Source organism: Rhipicephalus microplus, chromosome 7 (assembly GCF_043290135.1).
Source record: "Rhipicephalus microplus isolate Deutch F79 chromosome 7, USDA_Rmic, whole genome shotgun sequence".
NCBI classification, from domain to species: Eukaryota; Metazoa; Arthropoda; class Arachnida; order Ixodida; family Ixodidae; genus Rhipicephalus; species Rhipicephalus microplus.
This window is the reverse complement of record NC_134706.1, coordinates 57,307,856-57,324,903: the sequence shown is the minus strand read 5'-3', so window position 1 is coordinate 57,324,903 and position 17,048 is coordinate 57,307,856. Positions and strand designations below refer to the sequence as shown.

The window sequence follows — 17,048 nt, the reverse complement described above, 5'->3', positions numbered from 1 at the left end:
TAATACTGAAGAATTGCACCAAAGTTAGGGTCTAGGGGCGTTGGATCCTCTATTGCAGTGTGCAAGGAAGCTCGGTAATTTGTGAAGCCTCGAGCCGCCTCATCCGGAAACTGGTTCCCGGTGACGCCCTCGTGCCCTGGCGCCCAGATAATGGTTTGGGTGTATTCAATTGGGAAGTACTTGTGAGCTTTGGTTAGAATTTGGAAAGCCTTCATACATATTCTACCTTTTTCGTAATTTCTACATGCAGCCTTCGAGTCTGTGATTATTGTCATTGGGGCTTTTCGCTCCCTGCCCTCCTTGATTGCCAGCGCGATCGCTATCTCCTCCGCTTCTGTGATAGAAGCTTGGGCTATGGAGGCACAACTTGTGACGTTTCCTTTTCGGTCTGTGACTACGGCCACCATGTTCTTTGCATTTGCCTGATATGGTGCAGCGTCAGTAAATCTCGCCGTATTCAGATATTTTGTCTGTTTATCTATGTAAACCGCTCTTGCTTTACGTCTTCCAGCATGTAAAACTGGGTCCATGTTCTTCGGTAGGGGGCATATTTTGTACTAGGCTCTGACTGAGCACGACAATTCCTTAGCTCTTCCATGTGCCTGTACTTGTTCGCCGAGGCCGATCCTCTGAAGAAGTTTTCTACCGGTTGTCGTCTGTAGCAGGCGGTTAATATGGGTGGTTACTTGTGCCTCAGCCAACTCATCAAATGTATTGTGAAGTCCGAGCGCTAATAGCTTCGCAGTTGAAGTGCTTTGTGGTAGTCGCAGAGCCGCTTTATATGCCATCCTTATTATTTTGTCTGCTTTTTCTTTCTCCTCTCTATTCATGTTGTGGTAGGGTAGCGAGTATGTTAGTGTGCTGATGACTAAGCTCTTTACCAAACGAAGCACGTCTTGTTCTTTCAGTCCAGCATGATTGTTCGTTATTCGAACTATCATACGAACAATTTATTGAGCTGTTCGTTTAAGCATATTCAGTGTGTGGAGACATCGCTGATTGGACTGTTACCACATCTCTAAGATCCGAACAGTTGTTTTCTCTGGTATAATATTGCCGTCTAGCTTGACCTCAAGGCGGAGGCTCGGGTCTGTCCTTTGTTTTTTATTCTTGGAGAACCGAATGAGTTCCGATTTGTCTGCTGAGCACTGAAGCCCCCTTTCTTTAGTGTAATCTTCGATGGTTTTAGCTGCCAGTTGAAGCCGCTTCTCTTTTTCCGCCAAGCTACCCTTGGTTGTCCATACAGTGATGTCATCCGCATAAAAGGAGTGTCGGATGTCGGGAATACCTTCCAGTTTTTTGGCTAGACCAATCATGGCTATGTTGAAAAGCGTAGGCGAGATCACAGCGCCTTGTGGTGTGCCTTTGCTCGGTGGGTGGAAGACATTGGATTCGTGTTCTCCTAATTTGATAACAGCGGTTCTTTTAGTAACGAAGTTCTGTACATATTTGTACGTCCTTTGACCGCAGTTTGTCCCTGCTAGCCCATCTAATATGGCCTTATGGCTTACGTTGTCAAAAGCGCCTTTTATGTCGATGGCCATGACAATGTTTTCTCCTGCTTTTGGAACATTTGTTGGTTATTCCTCCTTTAAAAGCAGAAGGATGTCCTGTGTCGAAAGGTTCGAACGGAAACCAAACATGGTGTTTGGCAACAAGTTATTTTGTTCAAAGTGCCGTTGAACTCTGGCATTTAATAATCTCTCAAACACTTTGCCTAAGTACGAGGTAAGAGAGATTGGCCTGAGGTTTTCTATTGCCAATAGACCGATCCCACCAGCCGATCAGCGCATGCGCCGGTTTTCCGGAGTTGCCCCGCCGCCATCTTAGTTGTAGTCAATCGGTCAACCAGACTACAGCGACTACGCAGTGGCCGCCGCTTTTTCAGTACTGCGCCGGAGCTTCGCGGACGTCTCTCCGATTTCACCAGCAAGAAAAAGTCGTCATGTGAGTATTTTCAATACCTACATTGTCTGTTAATGGGAGCAGGCGGCGCGAATTTCGGTCATAAGTGCCTGCTACTCCTTCGATTCGGCGGGACTTAGGACAGCCACCCGTTCATTGCCTGTTGAGTACCGTTTTCATTTGAGTGATGTATGTAAGCGGTTGTTCTGCGCGACTGTTTTTTTTGCATGTGCATCTCGGGGATTGCAACGTTTGTTTGCACAGTGACGTGCTGTTGGGGACAGGCTTTATATGCGGCGCCGAACCTTTCGTGTCTTACGGCACTTACGTGCACGAGTGTCGCGTTCAACATACAGCATTTGGTAGTAATAATATTTGAAATTCTTAATTTGGGTGGCGTTCTGATTTTAGTCCACCGAACGACGCGGTCGCTATATTTTGAAAACTCTTGACATTGTAGCATCCCTAGTTTCGCGCACGTGAATATGCAAACGCGCCGCTCTCCATTAGCAGCTGTGATACGCATTCATCAGTCATTCGCACTTGTCGGTTGAGCCGCATGTAAGGATACGGAGCCAACAAGGGACGTTATCTTACCCTGATAACTAGTGCTGTCTTTTTATTGCCTTTGGTATATAGTTCCGAAATAAAGAAAGGGGAACGTAGTAACCATACCAAAGGCGAAAATGATCCAGACTTCGCTGGTTATCAGCGTCAGATATCGTTTATTTTATGTGTTGGCGACGGTCGTGGTGAGGGACTTCTGGTGTCGAATCTCTCCCTGCCTCCCCCCCCCCCCCCAAAAAAAAAAGGAAGCATGGGCAATAGCTTTCGCATGCCAAGCCGCCGCAGCGCCGTCACCTAATATCGCTGGTTACGCCAGTGGCTATCAGCAGGCTGTGCTGCACGTATCGAAAGCCACGCGTTCGTGCGTTGTTAACAGTATTTACCTCTGTACATGCAGTTACCAGAGAGCTGCAGGTTCGTGTGGTTGGAGGACGGCATCGCCTAGAAAACTGCATTCTTGCGGTACAGTAATGCATTGGCTGCATTTTTAAATAATCAATATTCTTTTCATGGATTGCGTTTTTATTATGGCTTTTGTCGTGGTCCTGCGTTATTTCATTGCAGTTATTTTTTTTCGTTGTTATAGCCCTGTTGTTTATGGTCTTTGTAATTTCTACTTCGCTAAGCTTTTTTCTCTTAAGAGTATTTACTGTGTGCAGTATGTGCAACAGTGAAGATTATCTCAGCACTAGTAAAGTGCAGTCCCTGTCATGGGATTACTATCATGTGACTAAAGATTTGGTACTGGTAAGGTCCTGAAAACAGGGCGAGCGATTTCTTCTCTTTTCTTCTCATGAGAACTACTGCTGCGTTTCATTGTTTTTTGTGCTTTTTTGCATGATGCTACCACACCAACTAGTCCACACGTCGTTACTACTACTCATCGGGTACGAGCATCATGCAGTGGAGGCATATTATGTTATTAATACGTGCAGCTGGTTCATTGGCCTGGCTTCTGCGTGGACAACGGGCACCGACTGTCTGACACTGCTCGGGGTTCTTTTATAGAGTACGCAGCATGCAGATGTTTGTATGTTCCACCAATAGAGGGTAACGCCCTGATAAAAATATGTAATCTAAGAAAGTGTATTGGCTTAGCAGAAAGTTTAGCTGGCTATGTTCAGATTAAACTAACCTTCAGGCTCTGTTTTTTTTTTTGCAGCTCCGTGTAATGCTGTGCCATGGCATCTGTATTACACAACCACAACAGTCAAGGGTGGACCTGCAAAACAAGCTCCCTGAACCTATACTTTGGAAAGGAGCACATTGTCAGGTATGCAAACTTAACTCGGCAGTCGTGATTCTCTAAAACTGATGAGGGCTATTTGGGAAAAAAAGAGCATGCTGACACCCAAATGTTTCAGAAAGTGTAACGTTTCTTGAACTATTCCTAGTGCCACAAAGCTCTACCCATCTTGTAGGCTCTGTAGTATGCGAAAATTCTTCTCTTTATTAAAGTGGTACGCTACAGGCTCAGTAACTTTGTTGATTGTGTGGTTTAATCCGCCGATGCAATGCAGGCATGAGGCGCGCCGTAGTAGAGGGCTCCGTATTAATTTTGACCACCTGGGGATTTTATCGTGCGCCGGAATATTGAAAACACAGGCGTTATTGCTTTTCACCTCCATCAGAAAAGCGGCCGCCGCGGCCGACAATCGAACCTGCATTCTCTCCCTCAGCAGCACAACGCCTTAGGCACTGAGCAACCGCGGCGGGTCTGAGTAACTTTGTGTTTAGCTGGAAAATAACGCCATTTGTAGCTTTCTCAGCTTTTATTCAATGACCAACAACTCTTGATTGCTGAGGAATGAATAATTAAAGCTGGCATTTCTCTCCTCCATTCCCCTCACATTATTTCGTGAAGTTTCAGACCACGTAACAAAGCGCCCAGATCGAGTCGAGCCCGACTTTACTCGATCGTCCCCATCTTCCTGAAAGTTTGTTCTCGCCGGCTATTACTTCCGTCGCTCCCAATCACAAAGTCAACAGTGTGCCGTGTGTTTCCGACAAAGTTCCACTGATTCCCATCCGAATACGTGCCAACTAGCGCAGCTCCCAACCATTTTGCTGTTACAATTTGAGGTCACTTTAAAATGAAGTTTTTTACATATCTGATTGCAGTAGACAGTCTTCTTAAATTTAGTTTTAGTTCTATATCTTCAGAACTTGCACAATGGACAAAAAGTGGGAGTGTGCAAATTTGTGTAGGGAATGAAAAGGTGTTTATGCACAGGAATGTACTCATGCCAACTGTTCTAGCCAAGTACAATTACAAAAATTTCTTCAGCTGTTTCTGCAGGCCTGAAAGTGGGATTATTTTTATTATGCAACAGTTAACTAAAGGGTGGAATGTGTAAATGTATATTCTGGAAGGAAAAAGTCCTGCACAGCATGTAAACGTGAACGTTTATTCTTCATGCAGGTACACTGAAAGTAAAGGCGCTAGAAAACATCGAGATGCTGGCCTGCGGCTTTTCACATCAGGCCACCTGCAAAAGTTGGTGTTTTCAACTGAAGACACCGCAGAGACCGTGGTGAAGGCACAAGTTCTGGCATCCATGGCAACACGGACAGTGTACAGTGTTGGGGTGAAGTTGCTTAAGTGTGATGGGGAGCTTGTCAGTGGCAGCTGCTCATGTGTTGCTGGGAAAGGTGGTGTCTGCAAACATGTTTGCTGCGTTTTGTACGGGCTGATGCACATTGCGCAACATGATCTCACTGAAGTACCAAATGCCATTGCATGCACTGAAGGTGAACGGCAGTGGTACAACCCGCGGGATCCAAAAAAAGTGACTGAGCAATTTCAAAAGATTGTATTCTCCAAGGACACCACTGAAAAAATCAGTGATGCACCAAGGCTTCACAAAAAACGAGCAGCCTACTCATGCTTGAGAACACAAGACTCGAATCTGTCAACACTGAGCCTCATAAACTTGCATGGAAACTTCAAAGAATGTGGGCTCGATTGCTTCGCAGACGTACTTGAAGCAAATGACTTTCTTCCCGAAAAACAAAGAAAAGTTGAGAGCCCCGCTACCGAAGATGTGGCTAGGCTACCTTTAAGGTGGCTGGAGCGAGCCAAACAGGGGAATGCTTTGCTGTCATACACAGACGAGGAAGTTACAGCCGTAGAGGCAGCCACACGACTGCAAAGTGCTTGCCTCCTTTGGCATATGTATAGGGAGGGTCTGATCACTGCATCTGTAGCGCATAGAGTTTACACATGGGTCAGGACGTGCCAAACCAAAATGGGGCCGCATGATCCCCGACGTCTCATCGCAGCAGTGGTTGGAAAAAAGAAAGGCAGGGCAACATTTGCCATGAAGAGAGGCCTGCTGTGTGAGCCTGAAGCCAGGAAAGCCTTTCAGGACAAAAATGACAGCCACGTGGAGCTTGAGGTGACTGAAACTGGCCTCTTCCTCTCTCGTCATCACGCTTTTCTAGGTGCAAGCCCAGATGGGCTCGTGAAGTGTAAATGTTGCGCACCACGGCTGCTTGAGATCAAAGTGTCCCGAAAAATTCAAGATTTTGCCAAAAGGCAGTTGCGTGCTGGGGAACTAAAAAAAAGTAGTGGCTATTATACTCAGGTGCAAGTGCAGATGGGTGTGACTGGTCTGAACACCTGCGTGCTGTTTGTTTACAGCAAGGAAGAGTGCCGACAAATCTCCGTGCCATTTGACCAGAGTTTCTTCACGGAATTCATAGAACGTTGCAAATTTTTTACTTCCAGCTACTTGCTTCCCTACATTTCCAGTAACTGGTAAAGTAAAGCTAGAAAATGTTTTCAAGCTTGTGCGTGTGTTCTGTCATACCATAAATACTTCAAGCCAGTAGAAGTAGCCCACCAGAGTTTTGCTTCTGTGCCTGTAAATTGCCTTTTCTACAACAAAGATGTTTATGTATGAGGTTTGTGCATTTTTGTTCTGCGTTAACAAGAACAGTCTACCCTCTTTCTTTGCACATCATTCACGTGCATAACTTGACCACGCTGGGGAAAAATAGTACAAATGAGCGTGAGGCCCTCCAGTGTGAAGCGTCTGTGTGCTTCATGCTAATTTCGCGGAGGCATAGGCTTGCTTATTTATGCCATGAAGCACACGAAACTGCACCACTGGCGTTATTGTTGCTACTAATATTCACACCATTATGGCTTGCGTGCTACTGTAAGGGCCAGCCTTGCTCCAAAACAGCAACTTATGTGGAATTTAAAAAAATTCTCGGGGCACCTAAGCTTGCTTACGTACTGTGGAGGTAAAAAGCCTGGTGATACTTATTAACTGCTTCTTTACTGATAGGGTATTTGTGTTATTTGTGTCTGTCTTCATTGCCACTTTGTTCAATGTAATGTTACATTGACGGGCTCTTTTACTGCTGCATTGTCTGTACTTCTCTTTTCGCCTTCATTTTGAATTAATTCAAGGTGAATTAAACAAGCAGACCGGTAACACATGCCACAGCTTTCCATGAATCAGTGTTTTGTGGGACAGCGAGGCACCTGCTCACGTGTCACTTGGCATGAGCTATTCGAACTTTTATCCCACCACTGCTAATGTGTAGGCCTGTGCTATGATGTGTTGTGACCCGCTTCTTTTATGGCCCTACTTTTTACCCACCACTGCTAGTGTGTAGGCCTGTACTATCATGTGCCTTCTGGCCTGTTTTTTTTTTTGTTTTCCTGAAGGCCCTACACAGTTTACGGGAAGCACGAAAACAATGTCAAATAAACCACTGTACTGGAGCCCTATGTGGAAAATATTTTTAGACAACTGTTTCTTGCAAAACAGGCGGTTGCAGGCTTCTTGAAATTTACTCGAGCACTGTGTAACGCCGTTTCTTCACAGCTCCATTATCCTCCTGCACCTGGTTTCTATGCAGGAAATGATACACTCAACATACCTTCAGTTTATCAATGAATGCTGTCACGCATTAAAAGGCTACGTCAGCCTGTTAATTAACCTTTCATGTTTATGTTAAACCACAGCAGACTGGATGGCTGGACACAAGGGGACAATATGGTGATAGCCCATACAAGTATGCTTCTCAATGGGCAGCTATGGCCACGATCACGAGCTTTTACCCTATCGAAATAAATGTATGTACCTATTCATTGACACCGCCAGGCATGGGTTCACTTCGATTTTAATGGAAAGCATCAAAACGTGCCGCTGTTTGAAATGGTGACAGAGATGAAGAGAGTATGGCTATTGCATAATGCACGTTCATGACAGTACAGGTAGCAATGTGTTATGACAACAAAAAAGAAAAGGGGGGTCAATGCAGACAACAGATCTTTTCGTGCAAGTAAACGTAGTTCTCAAGAAATTTAGAGAATAAGGGAATGACCAAGTAAACAAAGCAAATAAACTGAATACAAAACCTAGGCAGGGACATTTCTTATGATGCTTGAATGTGCACGGGAAAAATACGGCTCTTCGTACGTGCCCTCCTGAAGGGATTGGGTTGTTCCTTGTTTTGGGCTAAGGTGAATAAAAAAGCTTGGAGAGACGGTGAGCAGTTCCTAGAACAGGCACAATGGCCTATATCCTTCCCATTTCTGGCTGTGTTGCATGGCCAAAAAAGTAGTCAAATGTAGTGCAAGCGAACTGGCGCAGCCTATCAGCAGACATGCAGACTTCACTCACATCTGCTCACAGCAATGGCTCACCCACAAAGTTTGTCAAGCGTGCGCAAACATGCCACACCTTGTTCAGTTGTCCAGACATGCTGTTTGGAAACACCTGTGAGAGTATTCTGTAGGTATTTATCCTCCGAATGACCCTTTCCACATGTATGCGCACACTGGCAATAAGCCTTGTCTCAGTTTCATCTGCTTCAGACAGTTGAGGCCGTCCTTCCATGAATGGCGGAATGTTCAAGTGCAGTGAAAGTTCCTTGCACTCTTCTTCGATGGTGAACCCCCTATCAGCCATCAAACTTCGCCCTGGTGAGAACTTTTCCAACACACCGGAAGCCTTTGTTAGGGCCTTGTCAGACAGCCTCCCAGGAGAAAGATCGGACACGAACATAACAAAGCCGTTCGGGCTGCACACAACTAACCCTTTTGCAGTATTGTGCTTTTTGTACGAGGAATAGGTCTCACTCTGTACACGGAATGACGAGGGGGTTTCGATGAAAATTTCGGTGCAGTCGAGGATGCCGTCAACAGTGGTGTAGCCCTTGTCAGTGAAAGCTTGTGGCCTGTACTTGTCGCACAGGTGGGGAGGCATCCAAGTTGGGACCTGAAAAAAAGAAGGAAAAGTGGGTTTTCATATTTTTTACATTAATATCATCAGTGGCTTAGGAACGGGCGGGGGGAGTGGTCTTAGAGTGGTGGATCTATGCGAAGGATCTAAGACTGCATTCTCAATGCACATGAATCTCCCCATTGCTCTTAATGTACGATTTAAAAAGTCACCTTCTCCACCTTTGATTTTTGCCACAAGTACTGGCACTGCTCTGCAGTAGAGACCGCAAGATGAGTCATCACAGCTTGTAACACTGTCAAATGAATCTACAAATGCTCTAAAAATTAGCAAAAAACACACGGGCACACGAGAAGCATGCTGGGATAAGCATTCTCTCAACAAAACTTTTTTGGAAGCATCGTTACATATAAATAAAATCATTTACTGCATTGGGCATGTGCTGTAAGACCCAGAAGGTTCATCGATTGATTTATTGAGTTATAATGCACAGGCACTACATAAGTTATAAGGTGCACTGTAGTGGAGGGCTTCAGTTTAATTTGATCAGATGGGAACCTTTACCGAGCACCTTAATCTCGAACATGCGAGCATTTTCGCTTTTTGCCTGCGTAAGAAAAGCGGAAGCCACGGCCGAGAATCGAACCCGCATCCTTGGGCAGCACAACGCCGCGGGCACTGAGCCATGTAGCAACCCGCAGAATAAAAAAAGTGAAATGAGTACATTTAAGGTGAGGTGACATGTGACGTTGCTTCCAATAATTTTTAGCTGAGAGTGAGTGCTTGTCCCATTGTGCTTCGCCTGTGTTGTATTTTTGCGCTCTGGGTTTTACAAGCGTGCACCAACTGCCTAACGAGTAGTTTTACTGAAATTTACTTTAATTCAATCGATCCATCTTAGAATGCAAACACAAGGTGTTCAAGCTGAGCAATCTTGCAGAAAGCTTAAAAAAGCATGCTTCGGGGAATTAAATTACCTGTACGTTCTTAGCAGGTATCTTGACAGACAGAAAGGCAGTAGTGGGGGCTAATATATCTGGCCATGAGGGGAAGGCTGACAAACACCCCTTGAAATAGAACCCTGGCTACGCGACTGATCATGTACAGTTGGCCTTTTATACCTAAAATTCCATCCAGTCCCCTTTCTCCCTTCCCATAAATGTTGCAATTTGTCGCGGCCATCACAGAGACCACAAACAAAAGGCAATAAAAAAAGATAACTGGTGCTGACATACCTGGCGAAGCCTGTTGTCCAAAAAATCCAGCCATGTTACCCATATCCTCGAAACGGTTGACGTAGAAACGCCAAACCTGTACGAAAAACAAATTTGCAAAAAATGCGCATCAGTAATTTTCTGCAGCACAAACAAAAGAACCTACGGTTGCAATGAAGATATCATTGCAGAAGATGCTTAAACGGTACTGAATTCCTTTTGTGTAAGCACCTTGTTACTTCCAGTCATTTTCATTATAAACGATAAGTGAAAAAGTGCTGCATACCATTGCTGATATTTTGAGGAACGTACGAATACACAGCATGCTGCATTCCCCCTATGCACAAAGTAACTAACAAAACCAGCTACGCTCAGCAGGAACACTGAAATTTGGCTTAAACTTGAATTTCTCAGCGAATGAAAGTTCGTTTGCTCCCGGACAAGCACTAAGGGTATTACAAAATACCAAATCTTTTGAATAAAGCAAACTCGTATTTTGTCTTCATGGCCCCTTTCGGGCTGATTGGGTTATGCTTGTTTCCCTCACAGCATATTCATAAATAACATTATACACAGTATGCCCGCGTAAATGTATTGGCATGGTAACAGAGTTTCATTAGTCACTCCACTTGGACCTTATGCAAAGGCAAAAATGAGTACTGATGCAAAAAAAAAACACTTCAACGTTGGCAGCGTACCTGTACGCAAGGTCAAGGCCGTCAAGGCCCAGCCGTAGCCTCATCAGGACGAGCACAAGCTGTGTCTTCAAAGGCAGGATGAAGTTCCGGTCCTCGTTCTTCATTTCCTTCATCTGCCAGAACCGCAGCTTTTTCGCATCTGGTTCAAGTAGGGACCAAAAACTGTCGAAGGACTTTCTGGATGTAAAGCCAGTGTAGTACCGCAGCTTCTTTTCATCTTCTACAAGGGCTTCATACGTGATGTCAATCTTTTGTGTAGCTTCAGCCTTGCACCTCTTGACTTTCTTCTGCATACAGGATAGCTCAAGCCGCAAGCACCTATTCTTCTGCTGAAGGCGGTCACATAGCTTTTTTGCTTCAGCGTGGTCCTGTTGAGAGCGTTTTAGCTGGCGGTTGAGCTCTTCAACATGCGCGTAAGCAGCTTCAGCCTTTTCTGCTAGCTCAGTTATTATATTATTTTGGCAAGCAACTTTCTTGGCAAGCTGGTCATAGCTTGACTCTTGGCTGCTGTAGGCATGGTCCATGAGTAGAGTGCTTTGCTGTGCGGTGTCTTCACTGTCGCTGCTGCTACTAGTGATGGCAGAGCCTGAGACTTCTGGGTCGTGCTGGGGTGCCACAGTTGGACTGTTGGGAAGTTCCGGCTGTCAGGGGAAAATGAAAAAAGAAAGCCATGTGTTTCAGTGATTTTTACAACACACTGTGCAGCTGCAGGTGAGATTTCCAATACTGCATTTTATACCTTCACACGAGTTTAAGTTTACTCGGCATCATTGCTTTTTTTACGCAGTAGCGCAACCCTTAAGTAGCCATTGCCTGCATTAAGCCATAACAAAATATTCAGTGGTGCATATGCAACAACGTAATGCTATTTCTCTGCATTGCTTGCGCTCAAATTACCTGTGTCCTTATGAGTGGTCGCCTCCTTTCCACCTTTTGCGGTCTCAGCGGGAAGATTGTGGGCACTCTGTTCATGTAAGTCTTTTTTCCTCCTTCGAAGTGGGCACCGCATACTCGGTGTCCCGTGGTAGGCGTAAACTTGGAGAACCTGAGCACAAAAAGTTCCAGCATTGTTTCATATGACACTGAACATCACCTACTGCGTTTTCAGGTTCCTTTTAAATGTCCAGTCTGCATGCTACCACTGCAAAACAACAGTATCACTTTCTCTTGATTAACGTACAAAAAGTTCCATATCAGTCAAGGGCAAATGACAAATGTAATTTTAATTTTCAGCCTCACTCGACAACGCCACACACAGGTAAATTATACAGCTGTTTGTGCCACTCATCTGCATAGGTGCAGCGAAATCGGCCGCGTGCATGCACCAGATAACTATTTTACGGAAAGGACGAGATTACAGAGGCACCGTTTGCATCGAGGGTGATCCGCGAAAGCTAATCGCCGTTTGGCACAACGAGTTCTGGGTAAGTTGTTGCAAGCGTGCCGTGAAGTACGTTACGTCGTTTCTAAAAAGTAAGGTCTCGATGTACGGTAGAGCTATTAGGAGAGCCTCGTCAATGAGCTTGCCTTCCCCTTATGCCTGCATGCTTGCCACTTGCGTTGTAAAAAAAAAACGCAAGCCGCGTACGCGGTGCTGCACTTGCGCAACATGGAAAACTAAAAGACCTCAGCACTACAACTCGTAATAATAATAATATTAGTACGCAGCGGTAACAAAAAACGCTAGAATAAGGAAGATGCGCTAAAAAATGACCGGCATGCACAACCGCGAACCGCGGCTGAGCTATCCGGTAAGAGTATACGCAGGCAGAGTGAGCAAAGATCATATTCTTTGGTATGCTAAGCTTCATGATTAAACATTCACATAAAAAAAACCACCGCAATACGCTTATTTAGTTTGAAAGCGGCACTATACATTTAATAAGATGTCTTACCTGCCGCCCCGTCCAGCCCTGTTGATACGCTGAATCCACGTCTCCCGAAGCTTTTGCTCTTTAGGAAAGACGTAGAAACCCAAGCCTTTATCCCTTGTGCTGTTGCTGTAGCATCCAGGAACACAGCACGTAAATCCTCCCATCGTAAGACGGCTCCACACGACCGAAAAATCTATCGAAAAGGGAACGCTCAGGCACTTCGGCTGGCTGGTGCGCCCGGACGACTACAAGTACCGGCATGCACCGCGGCTGCCGCGGCAGCGGTGGCGTCGCGAAACTGGCCTGTGGGATCGGTCTATTTCTTTCCTGGTTTGGGTATCATAATTATTACAGCATGCTTCCATTGCTGTGGTATAGTGCCATTCACCCAGTGTTTGTTAATGAAGTTTAGAAGCGCTGTTATGGCTTCGTCATTCATGTTGCGAATCATGGCATTGGTGATTTGGTCCGCCCCAGGCGCTGTGTTGCGTTTCATGCTGACGATTGCCGCTCTGACCTCGGCATGCGTGAAAGGTGCATCCAGTTCTGAGTTTGGGAGCCCAGTGTATTTGGCCTGGTAAGGGGCTGTGATGGCTCGGGCGCCGAAACACTTAATATAGATGTCTTGAAGCAGGTCATCTCTTGTGCCTGGATATGTGTGCAATAATCTTTCTAGAGATTTTAGTCCTTCACGTTTAGTTTTTAGAGGGTCAATCATGACTCTTAAGATATTCCATGTCTTTGCTGTTCCTAGGGTTCCATTTAGTGAATCGCAAAATTGTTCCCAGTTGGCTGTCGCGAGTTGATTAGCGTACTGTTCGGCTTGCTGCGTTATTTCTTCAATTTTCGCTTTGAGTTTCTTATTTCGCTTTTGCCTTTTCCCTCTTTTAGTGAGGTTTCTTCTTGCTTCCCACAGGTGGAGAAGGTGAGCGTCTACTTCAGGGGTATCATCTGTTCTGGCGACAGTTTTGGTGTACATTTGCTTTTCATTTTGAATTACTTTGCACCACTCGTCCAAGTCGTCTACGGCGGTCACGTGCGCTTTTAGCGCTTTTCTATATGCGTGCAAGTCTGTAATTTTGGCTGTGCCGATGTGTTTGCGGATTCGGCTGGTGCGGATTGTGGTGCTTAGTATGTAATGATCACTGCCCAGGTTTTCAAGGGTGTTGTACCAGTCCACGCTGTGGCAGTTTTGTACTATCGTCAAGTCCGGACTTGTGTCCATGGATACGCTGTTTCCTATCCTCGTTGGCATTGCAGGGTCATATAACAGAGTCATTTCCAGTTTCTCTATTTGTCTTGCGATATTCTTGCCTCTGGTGTCTTGCATCTTATATCCCCAGCTTGCATGCCTGGCATTAAAGTCCCCAACTATGATTAATGGATTCCCTTTCGCCAGTTTTGCTGTCTCTTGAAATAGCTTGTCGAACGTTGCTCTCTTTTGTCTTGGGGGACTATAGATATTAAGTATGAAGGCGCTCTTTCCATGGCTTCCTTTGTAGGTTATTTCTGTTATGATATGCGGGATATCCGCCTCTTCAATGAGCTGATGACATATTGCTGTAATTGAGTTATCGACTAATGTAGCAACTTTCCATTCTGCGTCCCCGTTACTATAGGTTTCGTAGCCCCGTAATTTTGGTTGTTTTCCGGCTTCCTGGACTGCTATGACAGCAGGTGGCTTTTGTTGCGACGCCACCAGCTGCAACAGTTGCCCTCTTTTCTGTCGGAAACCACGGCAGTTCCACTGCCATATTTCGCACTTTTCTGACCGCTGCGTTTGATGATTAGCCATTATGCGTCTCCTGGTTCATGGCCGACAATCCGGGCCTGTTGTAAATTTTCTCAGCTTTTTCTCTGATGTTGATGCCTATGGCATGCTTTCGCAAGGCTTTCGTGAATTCGACGTGTTGTGCCTAGATTTTGTTGTCCATAATCTCGAGCTTTCTATCTACATTTATCATTACTTGCTTTATAACTGTCGGTATAACTTCCTTTAATGTTTCTTTCAGTATCGACGACGTAATCATTGAGTCACCTCCTGCATTCAGTTGCGTCTGCGATTTCTGGCCACTCTGGGTGGGTATAGAGTTTTGTTGCGGGTGCTGCGTTTGTTGCTTTTTTAGTTCCCTATTTTCGCGTTCTAGGTCACCTATTCTCACCCGCATTATCTCTAACTCACGTTCTAAGCGCGTGAGTTGTGGTGTTTGGTGTGAGTGTTGGGAGGATTTTGCTGCCCAGCTCACCTGGTTCTTCGCTTCCTTTTTCTGCGCCTTCTTGCCCTTGTGCTGTTGTTGCTTTGCTTGGGCCTGCTTGTGGCCACCGTTCCTGGAGTTGGAGCAGTCTCGAGAGCCGGACCTGGATCGGGATGTAGATCGAGATCTGGATCGGGAACTGGAACGGGCCCTGCCTGGCAGTGCAGAGTCCTCGCGGTCCGTGCTGATCCAGCGTCTCTTGAGTATGCCAGTGGTTTTTGGTGTGCTGTGTTGGTGCGACAGCAGCGACTGGCCCTTTTGAGGGACGCGTTTGAGTTTCTTGGTGCACTCCGATGCCGCCGTGGGATGGCGTCCGCCGCACAGGGCACATTCCGGATCGCAAGTGTGGTCCTCAGGTGGGTCTCTTAGGCGACAGTTACTGCACGCCTTTGTCATTGGTGTGGGACAAACATCTGTCGTATGTCCCTGGCTCTTGCAGAGTTTACAGTACTGCTGTGTGAGTTGATAAGGCACGCACGGCATTTCGTCACCGTAATAATACACGAAGCGCGGCAGTATTGGTCCATCGAACGTGATCACTGCAGTTTGTGACTGTCCGAGCATGCGGGCTTGAACAATTGTCACTCCTTGAGTGCGCACTCGGAGATGGCTCAGGAGTTCAGCTTCTGGCGTTTCGCGTTCTAATCCGTGTACCACTCCTTTCAGGTATCCAGCAGGAGTGGATATGTAGGTGTTCACGGGATAGTTAATGCCATTGAGCTCCAGTGTCTTTATCTTCAAGATTCTTTCTGCTACATCTTCGTACGGAGTGCTTGCAATAATTATGTTTGATCCGTTGCAAAGGCGAAGCAGAAATTTGTGGCTGTCACAGGCCTCCGGGTCACCGCTCGCAAGTTCTATCGCTCGCGCAACCTGGTATGCTTTCAGTTCCTTCACAACTAACCCTGGTCTGGGCCGCATGATAATCTTCATATCGTTTTTGGGCAGCGGCGCCGCGCGCGTTCGTCGCCGGCCCCTTTCAGATGCTCTTCCGCGTTGCTCTTCTGCAAGCGTTCTAGCGCCGGAGCTGTTGCTCTCAGTTTCGCCTCGAGCAACGCTGTCATCACTCGCGGCGCGTTCTTGTTTTCTGATGCGTTTTCGCTGTCGCAATGACATAGAAACCTGCCACTGACCATTCTTGGCTTCGTAATCGCGTTCCTCCGCAGAGTCTTTTTCCTTGTTCTCGGCGTCGCTAGTAGATTCCCCTTGTAGCACCTCGTCAGGTGAAAGGAAATCTTCGTTGGCGTCCACCGCAGAGCTCACTTGGGTTTCGATGTCTTGGTCATCCATGTCCATAAGTGCCTGGGCTAGTTCCGGGTTGTTGTCTGTTGGGGTTCGGGCAGGTGCAGCGCAACGCGTCGGCCGAGAGCAGGCTGCCAGGACTCCGCGTTCCGCTTCGCCACGAGGCTTAGCGTGGCGGGTTGGCATGCTCTGCCGAAGGTCTTCACTTCCCAGAGGAAACCGCGATCGCTTGTCCAAAAAGGTGGTGTCAGCGTGTACCTGACGTCTTGCTGCACAATTCCCGTAGTTTCACCGGTAGTCACATGATTTTAACCGCTGCTAGGTACGATGATTGACGGAGCCGATTTGAACGCGTGTGCACTCCTCGGCGCCACCTGGTGGTCTCGCCATAGATCCAAAAACATAAAAATTGTGTCAGCTTTCAAACCCTTGGTGTTCGGTTTAATGAAAAGTTGCTGTGGGATGCTCACGTTATTCACATATGCATAGCAGCCTCCTGCTTTATTGGTCTTTTATACCGTAATTATCATTTCCTTTCTACGAAAATCAAACTTTTATTTTTGTCATTTTTGTTAATGTGACAGGTTAATTATTGCCAGCTTGTATGGGGCACTACCACGTTCACAAATATAAAAAGGTTTATATTCTACAAAAAAAGCTTTACGCCTCATTTACGCTTTTACCGGTGCTTACCCTTCCACGCAGCTCTTCCATACCACTGCAATTCTAAAATTAGTTGGTCTCTGTGAATTGTGCCTAGTTCTCCTATATAAACATGAAAAATAAAACAAAATATAGCGATGATCAACGAAATGGCAAAACTAGCCCAATACGTTCTTATATACCCTTTAAGGCTGATTTAAGGTAAAGTCTTCTCGCAAGAATTATGGTGCGCAAATGTTAAGAATTACTTTACTCTCTGTTTGAAATGTTTCAGCTCGAAGGGTACTTTGACATTGATGTATGTTGTAGGTCTGAGGTTCTAGCGTTTTTCTAATGAATGCTATATCTGGTCGTTTAAATGTGGAGTGGCCTTCATGAAGTATTCCGAGTGCTAATTTTGTTTCAATTGCTGGTGACTCTCTGCATG

The 17,048-nt window shown here is 45.9% G+C and overlaps 2 protein-coding genes across 2 annotated transcripts; one reads left to right on the top strand and one right to left on the bottom strand.

Moving 5' to 3' along the window:
* The first annotated feature begins 1,774 nt into the window (after positions 1-1,774).
* Positions 1,775-7,216, top strand: LOC119173638 (uncharacterized). The gene is made up of 4 exons (XM_075869209.1): positions 1,775-1,947; positions 2,870-2,934; positions 3,635-3,745; positions 4,895-7,216. The coding sequence occupies exons 3-4, from the start codon at positions 3,654-3,656 to the stop codon at positions 6,234-6,236; spliced, it is 1,434 nt and encodes a 477-aa protein (XP_075725324.1). The 5' UTR covers positions 1,775-1,947; positions 2,870-2,934; positions 3,635-3,653; the 3' UTR covers positions 6,237-7,216.
* A 379-nt stretch (positions 7,217-7,595) lies between these two features.
* Positions 7,596-15,199, bottom strand: LOC119171560 (uncharacterized). Its single transcript, XM_075870014.1, has 6 exons — positions 14,760-15,199; positions 12,483-12,587; positions 11,485-11,632; positions 10,588-11,228; positions 9,911-9,986; positions 7,596-8,711 (listed from the first exon to the last, which is right to left on the bottom strand). The coding sequence occupies exons 1-6, from the start codon at positions 15,197-15,199 to the stop codon at positions 8,121-8,123; spliced, it is 2,001 nt and encodes a 666-aa protein (XP_075726129.1). The 3' UTR covers positions 7,596-8,120.
* Between the last annotated feature and the right edge of the window lie 1,849 nt (positions 15,200-17,048).